This window comes from Chionomys nivalis, chromosome 15, assembly GCF_950005125.1.
Source record: "Chionomys nivalis chromosome 15, mChiNiv1.1, whole genome shotgun sequence".
In the NCBI taxonomy this organism is placed as follows: Eukaryota; Metazoa; Chordata; class Mammalia; order Rodentia; family Cricetidae; genus Chionomys; species Chionomys nivalis.
This window is the reverse complement of record NC_080100.1, coordinates 66,798,480-66,818,814: the sequence shown is the minus strand read 5'-3', so window position 1 is coordinate 66,818,814 and position 20,335 is coordinate 66,798,480. Positions and strand designations below refer to the sequence as shown.

The following is a 20,335-nucleotide window of genomic DNA, read 5'->3' as shown; positions in this document are numbered from 1 at the left end:
AACAAAGCCCGAAAGAGGGATTATTTTAGAGCAAGGGATGCCTATACTCCCAACACGATGATGGAGAGACAGGAAAACAGTAGTAAGTCTAGGGGACAGCATAGTTGAGACCGTGATACAAAACAATGTAAAAAGAGTTTTAATTAAGTTTTTAAGACCAATGCTTTAAGAAAAAGGAGAGAAAGTAAATCTTTTCTTTTCATTTCAATGGGGAAAATTAAACTTTTTATTTAGAATTTGGTTTTGTCATAATCTAATATATATTAAACGTAACATGTATGATATAATCATACTGTTAAGTATAGATATTTAATTTAAATTAACTGAATAATTTGTTATGTAACATTTTGTTTTGTATTTTATGATAGTTTATAAACTAGAGAAATGAAAGGAACATTAAACAAAATAGATGACAAGCCATTTATATAAATTGCAGAGCTACTTATATTTTTAGTGGAAATATTTTTTTAAAGATTAGCTCCCATAGTAATTGGTTTAGCACCATCAAAACAAAGCAAGACGCTGAATGATGTTTTTGTTATATATTGCTTCATTATTTGCTAAATCGTTCTCTATTTTGCCCCCACTTGATCAATAAAAATCATATTTAAGAGTATAATAATGATTAAAACTTTTTGCATTCATAACTTATTATTTAGCTTGAAATTTGATGTTGATTTTACAAGAAAATCATAGTATAAGACACAATTCTTACATTAAAAGTCTTTTATTGCCCCTATATTAAAAATGAACCTATAGCCTCAAGTGACCATTGATCTTCACCAGGGATGGCAGAAGGGAGTAGCTGGATGTGCTGTATACCACATTTAGAATCAACTCTATTTTTCATCAAATTCAATTATGTTTTTATTATACTCTAGAGAATAAACATAATAGTATAGAGTACATATATTTTCAAAAATAAAATACTGAATAATAACTATGGTTCACAAGAGTATAAATCATTTATGCACTCATGTATTGCCTTCTAACAGAATAGCTTTTAGAAAATTGTATGTCGTGCCGAATCAGTTATGCCACACTTACACTTCAGCGGTTGAATTGCCCTGGGTATTTCGTATTCTAACAGTTGTATTTATCTCCTGGTGGTGCACATGGAATGAGTAATGAACATCTGTATGATATGGGTTTTCCACATTACTTTTAGAAGAAAAAGAACATTAGCAATTCACTCTTAAATACAGTATTTTTTCTTATGCTTGAATTTTCCAAGCTGTATTTCTTACAGTGACCCTGACAACTTAAGTGTGAATTCCTTTTCCTTCTTCTTAATATCATCAAGTTTTATGAGCCACGGGGTCTTTCACCTTCCCACAGCAGTGATTCACCAGAATGGACCAGTGCGCCCAGAGGTCACTGAACCTTCACCTGCCTTTCAAGAGAGGCAGTCATTTTCTCAAGTCATTCTCATGTTAATTTCTTTGTTTCCACTCAAGCTAAAACTATGTGACTTGTACTTTTGAGGATAGAAGTCAGTGGCAATGAATTATTTACTTTAAACACATATCACAACTGATAACAAATGTATAAATACCCCACATGGATAAGGACTGTGGATTCTACCCACAGTTGAATAGTATAAATACCCCACATGGCTGAGGACTGTGGATTCTACCCACAGTTAAATGGTATAAATACCCCACATGGATGAGGACTGTGGATTCTACCCACAGTTAAATAGTATAAATACCCCACATGGATGAGGACTGTGGATTCTACCCACAGTTGAATAGTGTAAATACTCCACATGGCTGAGGACTGTGGATTCTACCCACAGACAGTTGAATAAGAAAGTTGCACAAAGCCTTTAAACAGTTTTGAGCTGACTGGAACTTATTAGTTTAGTGAGATATAGAGGGACAGAACATTAGACACATAGTGTTGTATTTAAAGACTTATTTTACTCTTCTATTTTCTAATTATGGACAACTTGTATTTAGTTCTTAGATCAAATTTTGCTGACACTGATACAATTGCCTACTGCAATATTTATTTTTCCAGTGAAAAATAGAAAAAATACAAAAATAGGTAGAACAGTGCTGTAAAAATATCTCAGTAAAGCAGCTCATGTTGTCAATTTGAGTTTTGTGGCTATTTAAAGAGGCAAGTCTAATATTTGTCAGACTTTTTAAGTTTTTAGTAATATTTGAGTTCTAACAATAAATATGCTTATTGTATTACTGTTCTTTGAATTGTATTTGTAATGTTTTCATAACTGACTTTCTTACTAAAGGAGATTTTGAGTACTTCTACAGTTAAGTATTTAATTCAAAATAACAGCATATGGTATTTAAGAAAACTTAGACTAACATCTATTGACAGGATTCCTACACGTACTTGAAAATATTTGAAATACAGTCTTCAAAAATACTACCTGTGAGATGTTTAAATTTATTTATTTATGTTTAATTTTGATCTTGGTTAGATAAGATGATTTGTTAGGTATGGTTGCATACTTCATTGGGAGCCTAAATTTTGAAAATAGCCTTTTATATAAGTCGACATGAAATCAAATAATTGCATTTTTAAAACAAGATGCTTGGTGTGTGAATGACAGACTGACAAGATAATTTTATAGCGGCTGAAAGCACAAGTTTCAAGTGAAACAAGTGCAGCTTTTTAGTTCCTAGCACTGAGGGAGGCCCCTTGCAATGCCTGCCTAGTCCCTTTATCAGTGTTTGGACAAATTACTGAAGTGCCCAACACTCTGGGGGCTTCACATACTTTTCAGCATCTTTCCTGGCCTCCTCCCAGGTTCAGATGTTGGAGAGATAAGCTGAGAGGAGCTGAGGGAAACTATCCTGCTGCTGCACTCTATCAGGTTTACCTGAAGGAAGGACCCTACGATACAAACTTCTGATACATGTATCCAGAGTTGAGATGTATGCCTAGGGCATCATGTTTCTAGGTCCATGGGAATGCTTCAGTAAGTAAGAAAGGGCACATCAGACCTAGAGTTGGCATTTCTGAGGACTACCGTCCCCTCAGGAAAGTCCACCGCTGTGGCCAGAGGAGTATTTTTCTTTTAAGTTCTTGGTTTTCATGAAAGTGCTCTTTGATTTTCAGAATTTATTTTTTTTCAGGTAACTTCATTTAAATTCACTCATGTCCAGAAGTCTCCTGGATAGCTTTACTATGCCAACCCATACCTAATGAATTTTAGGGACATAAGCATGAATTTTAATAAGTAGAACTTGGCCACTAAACCGCACAAAGTCTTATCATGTGGAACCTATAATTAATAACAATTATTAATTTTTATTTATAATTATTTATTATTACTTTCAAAGCAGTAACTTTATTTTTTACTGACAATCTTCCTTGATAGCATTAAGAGGAAGTTGCAGCACTGGCAGATTTGGGCGAGTTCAGCCAAAGTAATATGTTTTATAAACACTCTTGTTCTTGTACTTTAGATATTCCAGCATCATGTGGGTCACCAGTGTGCCCCATAGAAGATTTGTAAGCATAGATATAAAAATTATATATGGATATTCATATAACAGTGCATTTATGAGTAGAAATTTTAAACAGATATATTAATATTTAATATGTTTTTTAAAAAGCTTTTTTGTAAGTAAGGCAGCTCATCTTTGTGCTGTATGATCTTATAAAATAGAGAAAAAGTAAAATTTAAACTTCATCCAATTATTACATACATATCTATTAACATTTGTTTTATTCCAGCCTTTTTATGTATTTTGGTTTTGGAATAACCTGAATGTCAACATAAGTATTTAACTGTATTAATATTGTGTAGATGGTGTTTTAAATCCGAAGCTTTCTGTAAATGCTTCTTGACTTTTACTATTGCATTGATTGCAGTCTTGCATGTCCCATCCTTGGCCTTTTGGCATGTAAGGTATGGCTCTGATTTCCACAGCCATTGGGTGTGTTCTCTGCTTCTGTTTACTGTAAGCAATGCACTACATCTGGGCCTCATGCATACTTTAATGCAAGTAGTTGGATATTTACTATTTCTCCAAATACAGTAATTCAATAAAAATTTGAACCATTTCCAACTATGAATGAAAATGAATAATAACCATTTCTTGCTATTTTAGCATCATGTGGATATTTTATAGAGTTGTATGTTTAGATTGTGTTCAATCATATAACAGTTATATGTTTAGATTGTGTTCAATCATATGTAAACATTTAAGAACCTATGATATTGTGAGATGGTATTGCCTACATCCTACCAAAATAATTATTTTTCTTCTTTGTAGCATAGAGCATTGCATTGAAGAAATACAGTCTGAAGTAGACAAACTTTGTCCAGATGTGCAGCTGCAGACAACAACTGACTGCTTCAAGTGGTTAGCTAGCTATGATTATGTTTCATCTAAGTCACCATCTATTTCCCATGGAGATTTGATAGCATTCCTCAAAATAATGGTAAAAAAAAAAAAATGTTGTTTTATGGTAGAGTGGGGAAGCATGGAATACAACTGGTTGAATTACAATATGTAAATGTTTATTGCATTGGTAATATCCTGTCTTATGGAGGGGTTTGGGTTTGTGGGTATGTTTTTGTCTTTTTATTTTTGGATTATATTTCTTCCCCTGCCAAATTCTATAACTTATTTTTAAAAATTTTAGCACCAAAGTAAATTGTATGGAAATGCAAGTTAAATAGCCTCCTTTCTGGGTGGCGTGTAATGTGATATGCAGCATGCTGATGCAGAACACGCTGATATGATCCAAGGTTGTCTCCAAAGAAGTTCAGATTATTAGATTTTGTGTTCTTTCCCAATGCTAATTTTCTCTGTGCTCAAACCACAGACAGTAAGAGCCCCTTGTTTGTATCTGAGGTGTGTGTGCCCACACCTCTCATTCTCTGTATTCTCACTTACAATAATACCCACTTCGTTTTGTTTCAGTGGAAGCAGAAATGTATACAAGACCTCTGTTAATTGATGTTTACTCTTTATTGCCAGCTGCCTACTAGAGGGAAGTTTTTTTTGGTTAACATTTAACAAGAATAGTTATTGTTAAACCCACATCTACAGGGGTGGCTAGGTTACAAAAACAGATTCTCGTAGAAACAGCACCATTTTTAGGAAGCAGAATTTCTTTAGCTATGGTTTTAATTTAATTTAGTAGGGAGAAAAGGACTGTTTTTGTCCTAACATCAAAAGCAGCGACCAAAGCAGATGTGAAAAGTATCTTAAGGTTTAGGATGACAGAATCAGATGAAAATAGTTTTTGTCTGTTGTTATTATGTCTCTTTCATGCTTATGAAGTAATACAAGGAAGACAAAGGAAGACTATATGCCCTGAAGCTCAACCTTTTAGGAAATTCTTCTCACCCATTACCTCTTGAAGGTGGAGCCTTGCAGAAGAAATATGGATGTAGTTATTCCTTTAATTTCTATTAGGAGCCATGTGTATTGTATTTCATTCATGTTGATGTAATAATACTGTCTCTTTTAATTAAAAGCAAAGGATTTCAATTATCTTTTAATCTGTCACACAGAAGTCATTCTCTATTCACTGCAGATCAGCGGTCAACTTAATTTTGCTCGAATTCATGTTTTGTTTTTTTACATAATTGATCATGTTATTTTTGAGCAAATAACCATGTTATCAAAACAGATTCAAATTAAAATAACATCAGTTTTTACATGCTAATTGTGTCAGTCTCAATGGCATTTTTATATATCTATTCTTTACCAAAAGTTATTAACTAGGTAAGAAATTGGTTTTTAGAATGATATTTTCAAGTTTTAAGTAATCATACAAGACACATCTTGAACCTCTGTAGTCTACTAGTTTTTGTTTGGTCAAATATTTACAACTATTAGCTGGCTTAGAGAAATGTAAAGATGAGATGCTAATCTAACACATCTGACTCATTGAATTGCCTTAGTGCTGCTGGGTCCTAGACTCTATGAGAACATTTCCTATGTTAGAGCTATGTAAAGCTCTAAGCAGTGCGAGCTTTGAGAGATGTGCAGAAGGTTCCTGGCAGAGAGGATGAAGCCGAGTGTCTATGCTCACCTCCCCACTCCACACACACCACACACTCCACACTCACACACGCCAGATATTCTTATCCAGAAATTAGACTCCTAGAGCTTTCAGATATCAGTGTCATAGAGTTTTCCTCATGAATAAACCAGAGAATATATGGGAAAATGTTTTTTTATATAACAAGATATAGATATTTGCTGTAATTATTAAAATAGCACATTAAATGTGCATTGAAGTGCGTACTTAGAGTGAATGGAGGCCAATCTTGAATTATACATAATACCTGTTCTTTCTTTATCAATAAGAAATTTCAAAGCCAGACTAACTTTTATGTCATTGGAGCCTTGCTTCCATTTATTTTCTAATAAGCTTGTTTCTCCTTACAGAATATGAACTAGTTTCGGTAGTGACTGAAATGGATATAATTAGGAAAATCATCATGTATGGAGAATGTATGTGCAATTCAGAGTCCAAGAAGAAAGTCATTTGATGTTCTTTTATTATTCCTCTTATACCTACCATTGTTTTCTACCAACACAGAAAGATTAAAGGAATAATTCCCTAACATCTTTTGGGAAACCTTTCTGATTTCTTTATCCCAGTTTGAATTAGTTATTTCTTTGGAGACAACAGAAATATTCTCATATTAATTTTTAAAGTAAAAATCTTTCTTAACATGGTTGTCAGTAATGAATTTAAATGAAAGTTGAAATCTCCCAAAGAATTGAATTATATTTCTCAGGATGGCAGCTATTGGTAACTCCTAGGCACCAACTATATTTAATTATTTTTTTCTAGAATTATCTTAATGATTTTTATTTTGTTTGAGGTTTTATAGTAAGTATATTCATTCAGGCATAAAAAGTAGCTGCCAGGAGTTAATTAAGACATGATCTTCATTTTATTTTGCCTGAAGAACTCATTTTTTCCTAACAGCTCTGTATTTAGTAATGTAGCTTTGCTACAGCTTGGTCACAGAGAATAGTGAGGGCTACAAGGTGCATGTGCAGAGAGGTACAACTCAACAAATAGCCGATCCATAGTGGTTAATACATTCTATACTGTCAGCATTGACTGAATCCCAAACACCTTACAAAACTATGTTGTGTATAGGACAGTCATTCTAAATTTTAATCAACTATGAAATTATGTGCTTAGAAATTATTTTTGTTATGCTCAGATTTAATTACGTGTCTAATGGTGTCATTCACTTTTATCAGCAAGATATATTGAATAATGAAGAAAACCAAGAAGAAATGATCCTGGATCTACTCTGGGACCTCTCCTGTCAGAGCAACATCTCATTCCTGTCACTCCTAGGTGGGACCTCTTTCTCTTTCCTCTCCAGGACATGTCTGCATTCTGTTGAAGATTACTCCCCTGTGGATGTAAAGTCTGTTTGGGATGATATAAGATTACGTCTTCGACGCTTCTTGGTGAGCAGGTTAGAAAGCCATAATGAGATCAACAATTCACAGCAAAGAATTGAACTGAAAAGTCAGTGTATGCAGCAGCTCCTCCTGCTCTACCCAGAATCAGAAGTGGTTGCCAAGTACCAAAGCATACAAAAGAGACTGCTGGCTAAATTTCTGCAAAACTCCTTTCCTTCCTACAACAGAGATTCAGATTTAGAAGTAATTGCTCATGGATCCCAAAATACAATGCTCACGATATATTCAATGATAAAAGAGGATTTTAACATACTATGTGAAATTTTAGCTCCATCCTCAATGGCACAATTCATTAAAGAATCTTACCTGGATACAATTACTGAAGAAATGGCAAAAATTCTTGAAAATTTTTGTGAGCTGCAGTTCATAAAAAATGCTGTTCCTGTAGCTAAAACAGTCAAGAGCTCAAGCAAGCACAGAGGAACCATGCGTGCTTCGGGTCAGTGATGCTCACATTTCTGTCTGATTTCACTCTGCCTTTTACATCTTTAATATTCAGGCTCTCTTGTTGTTGGTATGTGGTTCAATCCCATTGCAGGCTTCAAGATAAACCAGAAAATAAATGAATGAGCTTTCAGCTCACATGTTCCCTTTACTGTATGTGCAGTCATGGAAGTGTTTTTCTCTTGTTAAATTGTTAGTGATACTGAAACTGGAAGTCATATAAAAATGAAAGTATTAGCTAAAAGAAACTCATATGTGTGCATGCAAATATAAATGTATGTGCAAATCTATGTACAACAGAAGAGAATGAACTTTACTGTACTGTATCTTCCAAAAACAGAACAGTATTACTTAAGAGGAGTTGTTGAAAGTTGGTTTAAATTTACATTAACTAAAATTAGAAGTCAAAAAAATTACATTTTAGTGAGACAGTTATATTAAATATAAATTAATATTACCATAAAATATTTTTTAGTTGCTTAAGCAGTATAGCACCTTATGAAACATTTAATTTTTTTCTCTATTTTGTATTACAATATATAAATAAAATGACTTAAAATTTCTAATTTTATTCAGTTATTAAAGAATAAAGAAAAGAAAAGAAAACACTATGATAAACTTTCTTGTTATGGTGGAAACCAGTGAAGAAAAATACAAATAAAAATGTAATTGTTTTATTATCAATTATGAAACATTAAGAAATTTTTATTTCTAAACGAGTTCCTGAACTATATTATTTAAGTATTTGAAAATTATCCACTGGTTAATTATTTGCCAGTTGACATTTTCCATGTCACTGTATATTTTACTCAAATTAATGTGATAGATACATTTTCAAGGAAGCCAACATCCTCCCGAAGTTCCAGTCTTCACTTCGGATGCTAACTCTTACTGTGTAGCAGGTGTGTTGGTTACCATTGGGACAAAGGTGACATTGCGGGCCTCCAACTCAACAACAATATCGTGGTGGGTCTATACCAAGCAAATATACTTTCATCTAATTGTTAACACATAATTTTGAAATACATTTTATGCCTGTGCATGCTTTTTAAAAATATTGTGTGTATACACACACACACACACGCACATATATAATCCTGTTTGCTTATAAAGTTTTTTGTGTACAAAAGTTTTGTCTGGGCTAAGTACAGTTTCTAGTGGAAGATAGGATAATTCAGTTGAAAATGAGTCTTGGGCTGCTACAGAGGCAAAGTATCTAACTCCACTTTAACGCTGGGGTTGGAAGTAGTTCCCACAAACCTAATTGCCTTGATCCGTCTCAAACACTGTTACCTGTATTCTCATAGTTGTTACTTTTAAATAGGTTCTTTCTATATTTTAGGCACTGTGCTGAGAATATTTTACATACAAAAATAAATACTTATATTAACTACTCTGGATTGTGCCCAGTCAGGATTCCTATTCACACCAAAGACTCCTATATATGTGTGTGTGTGTGTGTGTTTTGTTTGTTTTGTATAACACCTGTTTTCAGCTGCTATACTATTGTACTGTGCCTCAAAGTATAGAATGAACTGTTCTGTCATCAGGAGTAGAAATTTCAAGCTTTCTTACCTGAAATTAATTTAGTTCAGCCTTATTGACTGTCTGTCAAATGATTCATTTAGTAGCAACCATGTTTAAGATTATGAGGCAGACACTAAATTAGTAAGGAAACCAAATGAATCCTTACTACATATAAGAAGCAATAGCTTAACAGACCAGCCATGCTCTTGTTTCTTTCCAGAACACAATTGTTTTGACCCAATGACAAAATTTTGTTTATTACCAAATTACCACTTCAAGAAGCAACAGTAATTTGTATTCCTTTTGGAATAAAATCTGGATTGACTAAATGGGAAAGTATTATATTTAATATAATTAGATTTCTCTATGATCACTGATATTTTGCTGTTATACACTAGACTATAGAAAGAGCATTGCTTACGTAAAAATTTATTGGTTGAAATAGGGACTTGTATCATCTTACCTAATTCTAACCTCCTGCCGTGGTGTTCAGTATCTTCACTGAACAAAGGGAAAACTGAGTAGAGATTTTAAGTAATAGCCTCCACTACACTCCATCCTGCATTCCTCACTGTGACCACACTCCATCCTGCATCCCTCACTGTGACCACACTCCATCCTGCATCCCTCACTGAGACCACACTCCATCCTGCATCCCTCACTGTGGCCACACTCCATCCTGCATCCCTCACTGTGACCACACTCCATCCTGCATCCCTCACTGTGACCACACTCCATCCTCACTGTGACCACACTCCATCCTGCATCCCTCACTGTGACCACACTCCATCCTCACTGTGACCACACTCCATCCTGCATCCCTCACTGTGACCACACTCCATCCCACGTCCCTCACACACCATCCTGTATCCCTCAGTGTGACTACACTCCATCCTGCATCCCTCACTGTGACCACACTCCATCCTGCATCCCTCACTGAGACCACACTCCATCCTGCATCCCTCACTGTGGCCACACTCCATCCTGTATCCCTCACTGTGACCACACTATCCTGCATCCCTCACTTTGACCACACTCCATCCTGCATCCCTCACTGTGACCACACTCCATCCTGCATCCCTCACTGTGACCACACTATCCTGCATCCCTCACTGAGACCACACTCCATCCTGCATCCCTCACTGTGGCCACACTCCATCCTGTATCCCTCACTGTGACCACACTATCCTGCATCCCTCACTGAGACTACACTCCATCCTGCATCCCTCACTGTGACCACACTCCATCCTGCATCCCTCACTGTGACTACACTCCATCCTAGATCATGTATTTGAATTGTCTAATTCTTCTCGTTGTCAGTGCAGTCACTGACTCTTCTTCACACTGGGGCTGTATTTCTTATTGAAAAGAACACAACTCCATTCTGAAATTCTTTTGTTTTGGTTCCTCTTTTGCAGTCTATTAATGTAGTTTAAGATTTGTTTGTTTGCTATAGTCTTGTCCACATAAATACCTCTAGGTCCTTTATGAGCTAAGACAGTTTTGTACTACTGAGTTTTTTCACATTTAGTCTATGAATCATCTCTATTACTTGAGAATTAAATAAAGTGATTACTCTTTGCCATGATGTATACTTTTGAACAGTTTTTCATATTTTATGTGAGGGGAAGCTGAGACCAGGAGAAGTAATATTCTCATAGCTACACAGCTACTAAGTCACAGAAAGGAGCTTCCCTGGTTTTACAATGATTCCCTCTGTCCCTCGCTCCTTCTTTTTTCTTCTTTCTTTACTTTTTCTTTAGGCCTTGGTGTATTATCCTGACCTGCCACAAGCCCATCTGTCAAAACCAGTATGGAACACTGTAATTCACATAGCAAAAAGAATTATTTGCCGAACACATTAACATTTTGTTTCCATTATCGCGTTTCTGGCTCTCTATACTACTCAGTAAGTGTTCTTGCTTTTCTTTTTTATTGGTAGTGATTGCTAGCTAACTTACGATTTGCGTTTTCCCTCAGAAACTGGTCAGGCGTGATCTCTGCTGTGCTATGCTGTGTGCTGTCAGCTGGCCTTTCTGGTGGTAGTGTTCATAGAGGCAGCCCAGAGTGACATTTCAGTGTAAGCACTTTAGGTACACACACACACACACACACACACACACACATATATCACACTTATGTACTCATGCACATGTATATGACATGTATGTATATATGTGTGTATATGTGTATGCATGAATATGCACACAACAATCTCTCTGTCCACTTTCTTGTGATAAGGTACAAGACAGGCATATTTTCCCTTGTACATAAGCTTATCTCTGGAGTTAAATTCATCATCTTGGTGTTTGGTAAAATTTTCTTTTATATTCACACAGATTTGAACATTTCCTTGGAGTATCTATAGATACCTTTGTTACTGAAAGGAAATAATGTTAATAGAAAAGTTTTAGAATTTTTTTAAGTTAGTGATCTTTTCTAGAAAAAATTTTTTAGCACATAATCTTTTACTTTTGTTATTATTATCACTATTATTAAATCGCAGCACTCAATTTCCTGCGTGTCCACAATTTAGCTGCCTCAGCCTCCCTGGTACAGACTTGAGCCCCTGTAGCAGCTGTGCAGGGTGCCTGGCTCTTCTGTGCTTGAGTGGTTCCTTCTCTTTTGCAGGAGAATCATCTCTATGTCTAAGTTTAGAATTACTAAGGAAGCTAGATTTAATTTTAATTTTAAAATTATATTACTCATTGTGTATTTAAAAGTACTAATCTAAATATTTGGGGAAGAGAGTTGTTTTTGAGTAGTAAATTTCAGGTAAATTAATATTCTATATTTTAACAATGAAATGTGCAATTAGGAGATTAGAAGTCTAGAGTAAATTTTATAACTCTCTTTGTGTTTTACTTGAGTTACTCTTAAGGTCCTTTTTAACTTGAAAAGGAAAGGCTCAGGGGTCTTCTACATTCCCCCGAGTATCTGTAGAGTTTCAAACCTGCAGCTAGAATGAGTGTAATCTAAGAGGCTTAAAGGCTGGCTGCAAACCACTGTGCCCAGATGACCAGTACAATTGAAGGCATGTTGCAGCCTCCAGAGTAAATTCCCACCTTAACGTCACCCCAGAAAGACACATTAGTGGCTTATGCCTAGATTTCTAAGACCCAGGATTCTAAGGCCAGTCTGAGGTACATTGCAGAGTCGAAAAACAAACAAGCAATAGTGCAGATCTGGTCTGGGATGCAAGGACAGGCTGGAAAACTTAGTCCTGCCTATCAGTCAATAAAAACCCGAGTGGTGGAGTGCTTGTCTGTCAGGAGCAGAGCCATAGGTTCCCTCCACAGTTTTACAAAACTAAGAGGCAAACAAAACAAACCTACAGGGTGGAGAAGGCTCTTCTTGATGGCAAAGTGATGATATAGTTTTAGGCAGGGCACATTTGGGAAATAAGCCAATTAAAACCCACCCTTAGCTATCCTATGTCTCCAGTGTCTGTGACCAAGAAAGGGTGAAGTTTATCTCTGTGAGCGCATAAGCTCCAGGCTGGGAGAACAGTTAGCTGAAGCCCCTGCGCTCCTCAGGAGTAAGTGATGGCTCCCCAGCCAGTTAGCCTTATGAGTTCCTAATTTCACACAACTACAGGTACAACTTTAAATACCTCAAAATGATCAGCGAGGTAGAAACAACCATGAGCAATGCCTATTAACTCATAAGTTCTTTTCAAAAAATAGTTGCCTCTTAGGGTTTTTATTTGTATTTGGTTGTTGTACTAATAAATTATATTGTTAATGAGCACTTGTCCCCCAGTTTTTTATGTCGTAGTACTATTTTGAGGGGAAATACTGGTATATGTACCTTGTTTGCAATTACTTTTTATTAAGAAGGTAAACAGTACAATTTGATTGTAAGTCAGTTTTTCTGACTTTGACAGACTGATGCAGCCCCTTGCTTTATAACCTCCACTAAGTCATTAACCTTGCAATGTTTGGAAGACTTGCATTAAATAATATATAAAGATCCTTAGAAGTCTAAACTCTTTCTGATTCTACAACAGGATTATACACCTACAGTTTAACACCAAGAATAACCAAATTTGTTCTCTTTATGGACACAGATAGATTAACTGGCTAAGTATATAGCTTTGAGTGCCACATAGAAGATGCAAAAGACTTCTGCAATATCTCTCTCTGGGAGATCTGGTTTCCCTTAAGCAAAACCTAGGATTTGCAACATGCAAACTGCCATTCTCATGCCTTTGTATTTGTGATAGGAGGGAGGGTGGAAAAGTAGTGGACAATAAGCAAAACTCAAAGCAGAGTTTCTTCATTTAACTTTTGTCTTCAAATATTCCTCGTAATTTACTTTTTTGTCTTCCCTTTTATTTCATAACCATGTTTGTTTCATGTTTAGTCTTGAGGGCTTTTTAGTAGAAGGGTTTTTAAACCTCTCTGGGCCATCCCATCAGCAAAACAAAAGAGGATTGTCTTCCTCTTTAGGGGCATTCAGCCACCAACATCTTCCCTTCTGTACATCTCTTCACAGTAGGTGTTGACCAAGGAACCAGTCGACAGTCAAATGATCAACCTAGACTTAAATCTACTTGTCTGTATTTGTCCTCTTTAGAGAAGACTGGATCAAATGAGAACTTCATGAGATGTACAGTAGGGTTTTGTATGTTACAAGTCATTAGCTGTTCTAATTCTGCAGTTTTGTTTTTTGTTGTTTTATTTTCAAGACAAGTTTTTCTGTCTTGCAAGCCCTGTCTGTCCTGCAACTTGCTCTGTAGACCAGGCTGTCCTCAAACTCACAGGGATCTTCACCTCCCAGGTGTTGGGATTAATGGTGTGTGCCAGCATGAGTTTTGATAAAACAAAAATAACTTAGAGTATATTTTACAGAAATTACTTAATGAAGTATGAGATTTCCAGAATACAAATGCAAAATTATATTTATTGATGTTTTCTCTTTGGTCATCTTCATTTTCCTTAATACCTACCTACAAATATGTAAAGTCACTCATAGAGTAACACTTTCTGTGTGTGTTTTTATCCTACATGTGCAACCTTAACCCTTTCTGCACTGCTAGAACGTTCCATTCTTAATGCGTCCCTGAAATGTTGAGTGTTACTCCTGTTTCCTCTACACAGAACCCAAGATCTTAACATGTCAATTACTTTGTATAATATTCAAATGTATTATGACAAACCTGATACTACTGTCCTTTATTGAATTAATTGGTTTGTAAGACAGAAAACTTTTAAAATGTAAAGATAGTTTTTATTTTAACTACTTGATATGCACTTGATATGTGTACAGATTTGAGCAGTGTCCAGTTTGGAACTGTGACGGTAGTGATGTGGCAAGTCACGCCATTGGTGCTCATACTGGGAAACAATCTAGAAAGAAAGTTCAGTTTTGCTCTACAAGGAAAATATTACTTTTATTTTTTTTAACTTACTATGTATAAGGTATCTGGATGGCGAATCTCATTTTATTCCAAGAGATACAAATAGACAATTGTTTGAGATTCAATCCAAGATTTTAGCTAAAAGTAACTAATATATTGAAATAGTTGAGATAATTTCTTGCCAGTTTTGAAATTCATTTTGATACCATTAGTTAACATTATTCTTATATAAGACTTGGACTTTTTTTTTTGGGACAGGGTTTCCCTGGCTGTCATGGAACTCACTCTGTAGATCAGGCTGGCCTCCAACTCAGAGATTCACCTGCCTCTAACTCCGGAGTGCTGGGATTAAAGTCGTGTGCCACCACTGCCCTGGCGAACAGTTTTTGCTTTCTTTGATTTATTTTTGTTGTTCTACCACCCAGAAATTACAGTGTGCGCAATTCCAGACAGTGTTTTGTGGGTGAAAAATGTTGCAATACTACTACATTCAGAAGTGAAATTTCCTCCTAGGATGTTTCAAAGCTTCGTAAGAAACAGTTTTATCCAACATCCAGTTCTTTTTTTTTTTTTTTTTTTTTTTTTTTTTTTTTTTTATTTTTTATTCTTTTTTAATTAAAATTTCCACCTGCTCCCCGTTTCCCATTTCCCTCCCCTCCTCCCAAATATTGCCCCCTCCCCCCACTCCCCTCCCCCTATCCCCACTCCTCTTCTCCTCCCCCCACACCATTCCCCCTCCCTCTCGATACTGAAGAGCAGTCCAAATTCTCTGCCCTGCGGGAAGACGAAGGTCTTCTATCTACGTCCAGGAAGGTGAGCTTCTAAACAGGCTAAGCTCCCACAAAGCCAGTTCATGTATTAGGATTGAAACCTAGTGCCATTGTCCTTGGCTTCTCATCAGTCTTCGTTGACCGCCATGCTCAGAGAGTCCGGAATCAACCCATGCTTATTCAGTCCCAGACCAGCTGGCCTTGGTGGGCTCCTAATAAATCAGTTCCACTGTCACAGTGGGTGGGTGCATCCCTCGTGGTCCTGATTTTTTGCTCTTGTTCTCCCTCCTTCTGCTCCTCATTTGGACCTTAAGAGCTCAGACCGTTGCTCCAAATTGAGACTCTGTCTCTACCTTGATCCATCGCCAGATGAAGGTTCTAAGGTGATATGCAAGATATTCATCAGTATAGGATAGGGTCATTTCAGGTTCCCTCTCCTTAGTTGCCCAAGGTACCAGCTGGGGACATATTCCTGGACACCTGCGAACCCCTCTAGAGTCAAGTCTCTTGCCAACCCTAAGATGGCTCCCTTAGATAGGATATATACTTCGCTGCTCCCGTATCCATCCTTCCTATATCCCAACCATCCCAATCCCCCGAGCTCCTCCCATCCTCCCCTTCTCATATTTCTCATCCCATTTCCCCTTTGCCCCATGCCACCTCACCCGCAAGTTCCCATTTTTTGCCCTGCAATCTTGTCTACTTCCCCCTCTCCATGCGGATGACTATATGATTTTCTTTGGGTTCACTTTCTTATTTAACTTCTATAGGATCGCACATTATATGCTTAATGTCTTTTACTTATGGCTAGAAACCGATTATGAGTGAGTACATCCCATGTTCCTCTTTTTGGGTCTGGGATACCTCACTCAGGATAGTGTTTTCTATTTCCATCCATTTGCACGCAAAATTCGAGAAGTCATTGTTTTTTACTGCTGAGTAGTACTCTAATATGTATATATTCCACACTTTCTTCATCCATTCCTCCATTGAAGGGCATCTAGGTTGTTTCCAGGTTTTGGCTATTACAAACAATGCTGCTATGAACATAGTTGAACAGATACTTTTGTCATTTGATGTGGCATCTCTTGGGTATATTCCCAATAGTGGTATTACTGGATCTTGGGGTAGGTTGATCCCTAATTTCCTGAGAAATCGCCACACTGATTTCCAAAGTGGTTGCACAAGTTTGCATTCCCACCAGCAATGAATGAGTGTGCCTCTTTCTCCACAACCTCTCCAGCAAAGGCTATCATTGGTGTTTTTGATTTTAGCCATTCTGACAGGTGTAAGATGGTATCTCAAAGTTGTTTTAATTTGCATTTCCCTTATCGCTAAGGAGGTTGAGCATGACCTTAGGTGTCTTTTGGCCATTTGAATTTCTTCTGTTGAGAATTCTCTGTTCAGATCAGTGCCCCATTTTTTTATTGGGTTCATTAGCATTTTAAAGTTTAGTTTCTTGAGTTCTTTATATATTTTGGTGATCAGACCTTTGTCTGTTGCAGGGTTGGTGAAGATCTTCTCCCAGTCAGTGGGTTGCCTTTTTGTCTTAGTGACAGTGTCCTTTGCTTTACAGAAGCTACTCAGTTTCAGGAGGTCCCATTTATTCAATGTTGCCCTTAATGTCTGTGCTGCTGGGGATAAACGTAGGAAGTGATCTCCTGTACCCATATGTTGTAGAGTACTTCCAACTTTTTCTTCTATCAGGTTCAGTGTGTTCAGACTAATATTGAGGTCTTTAATCCATTTGGACTTGAGTTTTGTGCATGGTGATAGATATGGATCTATTTTCATTCTTCTACACGTTGACAACCAGTTCTGCCAGCACCATTTGTTGAAGATGCTCTCTTTTTTCCATTGAATACTTTTAGCTCCTTTATCAAAAATTAGGTGTTCATAAGTTTGTGGGTTAAAATCAGGGTCTTCTACTCGGTTCCATTGATCGACTTCTCTGTTTTTATGCCAATACCAAGCTGTTTTCAATACTGAGGCTCTGTAATAGAGTTTGAGGTCAGGGATGGTAATGCCTCCAGACGATCCTTTATTATATAAGATTGTTTTGGCTATCCTGGGTTTTTTGTTTCTCCATATAAAGTTGATTATTGTCCTCTCAAGATCTGTGAAGAATTTTGATGGGATTTTAATGGGGATTGCATTGAATCTATAAATTGCCCTTGGTAGAATTGCCATTTTTACTATGTTGATCCTCCCTATCCAAGAGCAAGGGAGATCCTTCCATTTTCTGGTATCCTCCTCAATTTCTTTCTTCATTGACTTAAAGTTCTTGTCAAATAGATCCTTTACTTCCTTGGTTAGGGTTACCCCAAGATATTTTATGCTATTTGTGGCTATCGTGAAGGGTGATGCTTCTCTGATTTCCATCTCTGCTTCCTTATCCTTTGTGTATAGGAGGGCAACTGATTTTTTGGAATTGATCTTGTATCCTGCAACGCTACTAAAGGTGTTTATCAGCTGAAGGAGTTCTTTGCTGGAGTTTTTGGGGTCGCTTATGTACACTATCATATCGTCTGCAAATAATGAAAGTTTAACTTCTTCCTTTCCGATTTGAATCCCTTTGATCCCCTTATGTTGTCTTATTGCTATTGCTAGAATTTCAAGCACTATATTAAAGAGGTATGGAGAGAGTGGACAACCTTGTCGTGTTCCTGATTTTAGTGGAATAGCTTTGAGTTTCTCTCCATTTAATTTGATGTTAGCTGACGGCTTGCTATAAATAGCTTTTATTATATTTAGGAACGACCCTTGTATTCCTAATCTCTCTAAGACCTTTATCATAAAGGGATGTTGAATTTTGTCAAATGCTTTTTCCGCATCTAATGAAATGATCATATGGTTTTTTTCTTTCAGATTATTTATATGATGGATTACATTGATAGATTTTCGTATGTTGAACCAGCCCTGCATCTCTGGGATGAAGCCTACTTGATCATAATGGATAATTTTTCTAATGTGTTCTTGGATTCGGTTTGCCAGTATTTTATTGAGTATTTTTGCGTCGATGTTCATGAGTGAGATTGGCCTGTAGTTCTCTTTCTTGGTTGTGTCTTTGTGTGGTTTTGGTATCAGAGTAACTTCAGCTTCATAAAAGGAATTTGGCAATGACTTCTCTGTTTCAATATTGTGAAATACATTAAGGAGTATAGGTATTAGGTCTTCTTGGAAGTTCTGGTAGAATTCTGCATTAAAGCCGTCTGGACCTGGGCTTTTTTTGGTGGGAAGGTTTTTTATAACAACTTCTAATTCTTCGCGACTAACGGGTCTATTTAGATTGTTCACCTGGTCCTGGTTTAACTTTGGTATATGGTACTTATCTAAAAAAGTGTCCATTTCTTTTACATTTTCCAATTTTGTGGCATACAGGTTTTTGTAGTAAGATCTAATGATTCTCTGAATTTCGTCTGTGTCTGTGGTTATGTCTCCCTTTTCGTTTCTGATTTTGTTAATTTGCGTATTCTCTCTCCGCCGTTTGATTAGTTTGGATAGGGGTTTATCAATCTTATTGATTTTCTCCAAGAACCAGCTTTTTGTTTCATTGATTCTTTGGATTGTTTTCTGTGTTTCTATTTTGTTGATTTCAGCCCTCAATTTGATTATTTCCAGTCTTCTACTTCTCCTAGGTGAGTCTGCTTCTTTTCTTTCTAAAGCTTTAAGGTGGGCTATTAGGTCTCCAATGTGTGCTTTCTCCGTTTTCTTTATGTGGGCACTTAATGCTATGAACTTTCCTCTTAGCACTGCTTTCATAGTGTCCCATAGGTTTGAGTATGATGAGTCTTCGTTTTCATTGAATTCAAGAAAGACTTTAATTTCTTTCTTTATTTCTTCCTTGATCCAGGTGTGGTTCAGTAGTTGACTGTCCAATTTCCATGAGTTCATAGGCTTTCTGGGGATAGCATTGTTGTTGAATTCTAACTTTAATCCATGGTGATCTGATAAGACACAGGTGGTTACCGATATTTTTTTGTAACTGTGTAAGTTTGCTTTGTTACCGAGTATGTGGTCTATTTTCGAGAAGGTTCCATGAGCTGCAGAGAAGAAGGTATATTCTTTCTTATTTGAGTGGAATGTTCTATAGATGTCTGTTAAGTCCATTTGATTCATTACCTCCCTTAATCCTCTTATTTCTCTGTTAGGTTTCTGTCTGATTGACCTGTCCATTGGTGAGAGAGGAGTGTTGAAATCTCCTACTATTAGTGTGTGTGGTTTGATGACTGCCTTGAGTTTTAGTAACGTTTCTTTTACATAAGTGGGTGCTTTTATATTAGGGGCATAGATATTCAGGATTGAGACTTCATCCTGGTGAATTGTTCCTGTTATGAGTAAAAAATGTCCATCTCCATCTCTTTTGATTGATTTTAGTTTGAAGTCAACTTTCTTAGAAATTAGTATGGCCACACCTGCTTGTTTCTTAGGTCCGTTTGCTTGATAAACCTTTTCCCAGCCCTTTACTCTGAGTAGATGTCTGTCTTTGTGGTTGAGGTGTGTTTCTTGTAAGCAGCAGAATGTTGGATCCTGTTTTCGTATCCAATCTCTTAGCCTGTGCCTCTTTATAGGTGAGTTGAGTCCATTGATATTAAGTGATATTAATGACCAGTGGTTGTTAACTCCAGTCATTTTTCCTTTCTTTCCTTCTTTCCTTTGGTAGTAGAGTTTGTGTGTTTCCCTTCTTCAAGTTGTGCTGGTGAAGGGTCATTAGATGTCTGAGTTATTGTGGGCATTGTTGGACTCCTTGGTTTGTGATTTTCCTTCAATTACTTTCTGAAGGG

The 20,335-nt window shown here is 36.6% G+C and overlaps 1 protein-coding gene across 1 annotated transcript in view; it reads left to right on the top strand.

Moving 5' to 3' along the window:
- The window catches only part of Kiaa0825 (KIAA0825 ortholog), a 442,157-nt gene that overhangs the window by 48,586 nt on the left and 373,236 nt on the right, over positions 1–20,335 (top strand). The window contains exons 5-6 of the mRNA XM_057790199.1: positions 4,251–4,419; positions 7,218–7,887. Coding sequence (XP_057646182.1) covers positions 4,251–4,419; positions 7,218–7,887 — 839 coding nt within the window. The remainder of the gene's footprint in view (positions 1–4,250; positions 4,420–7,217; positions 7,888–20,335) is intronic.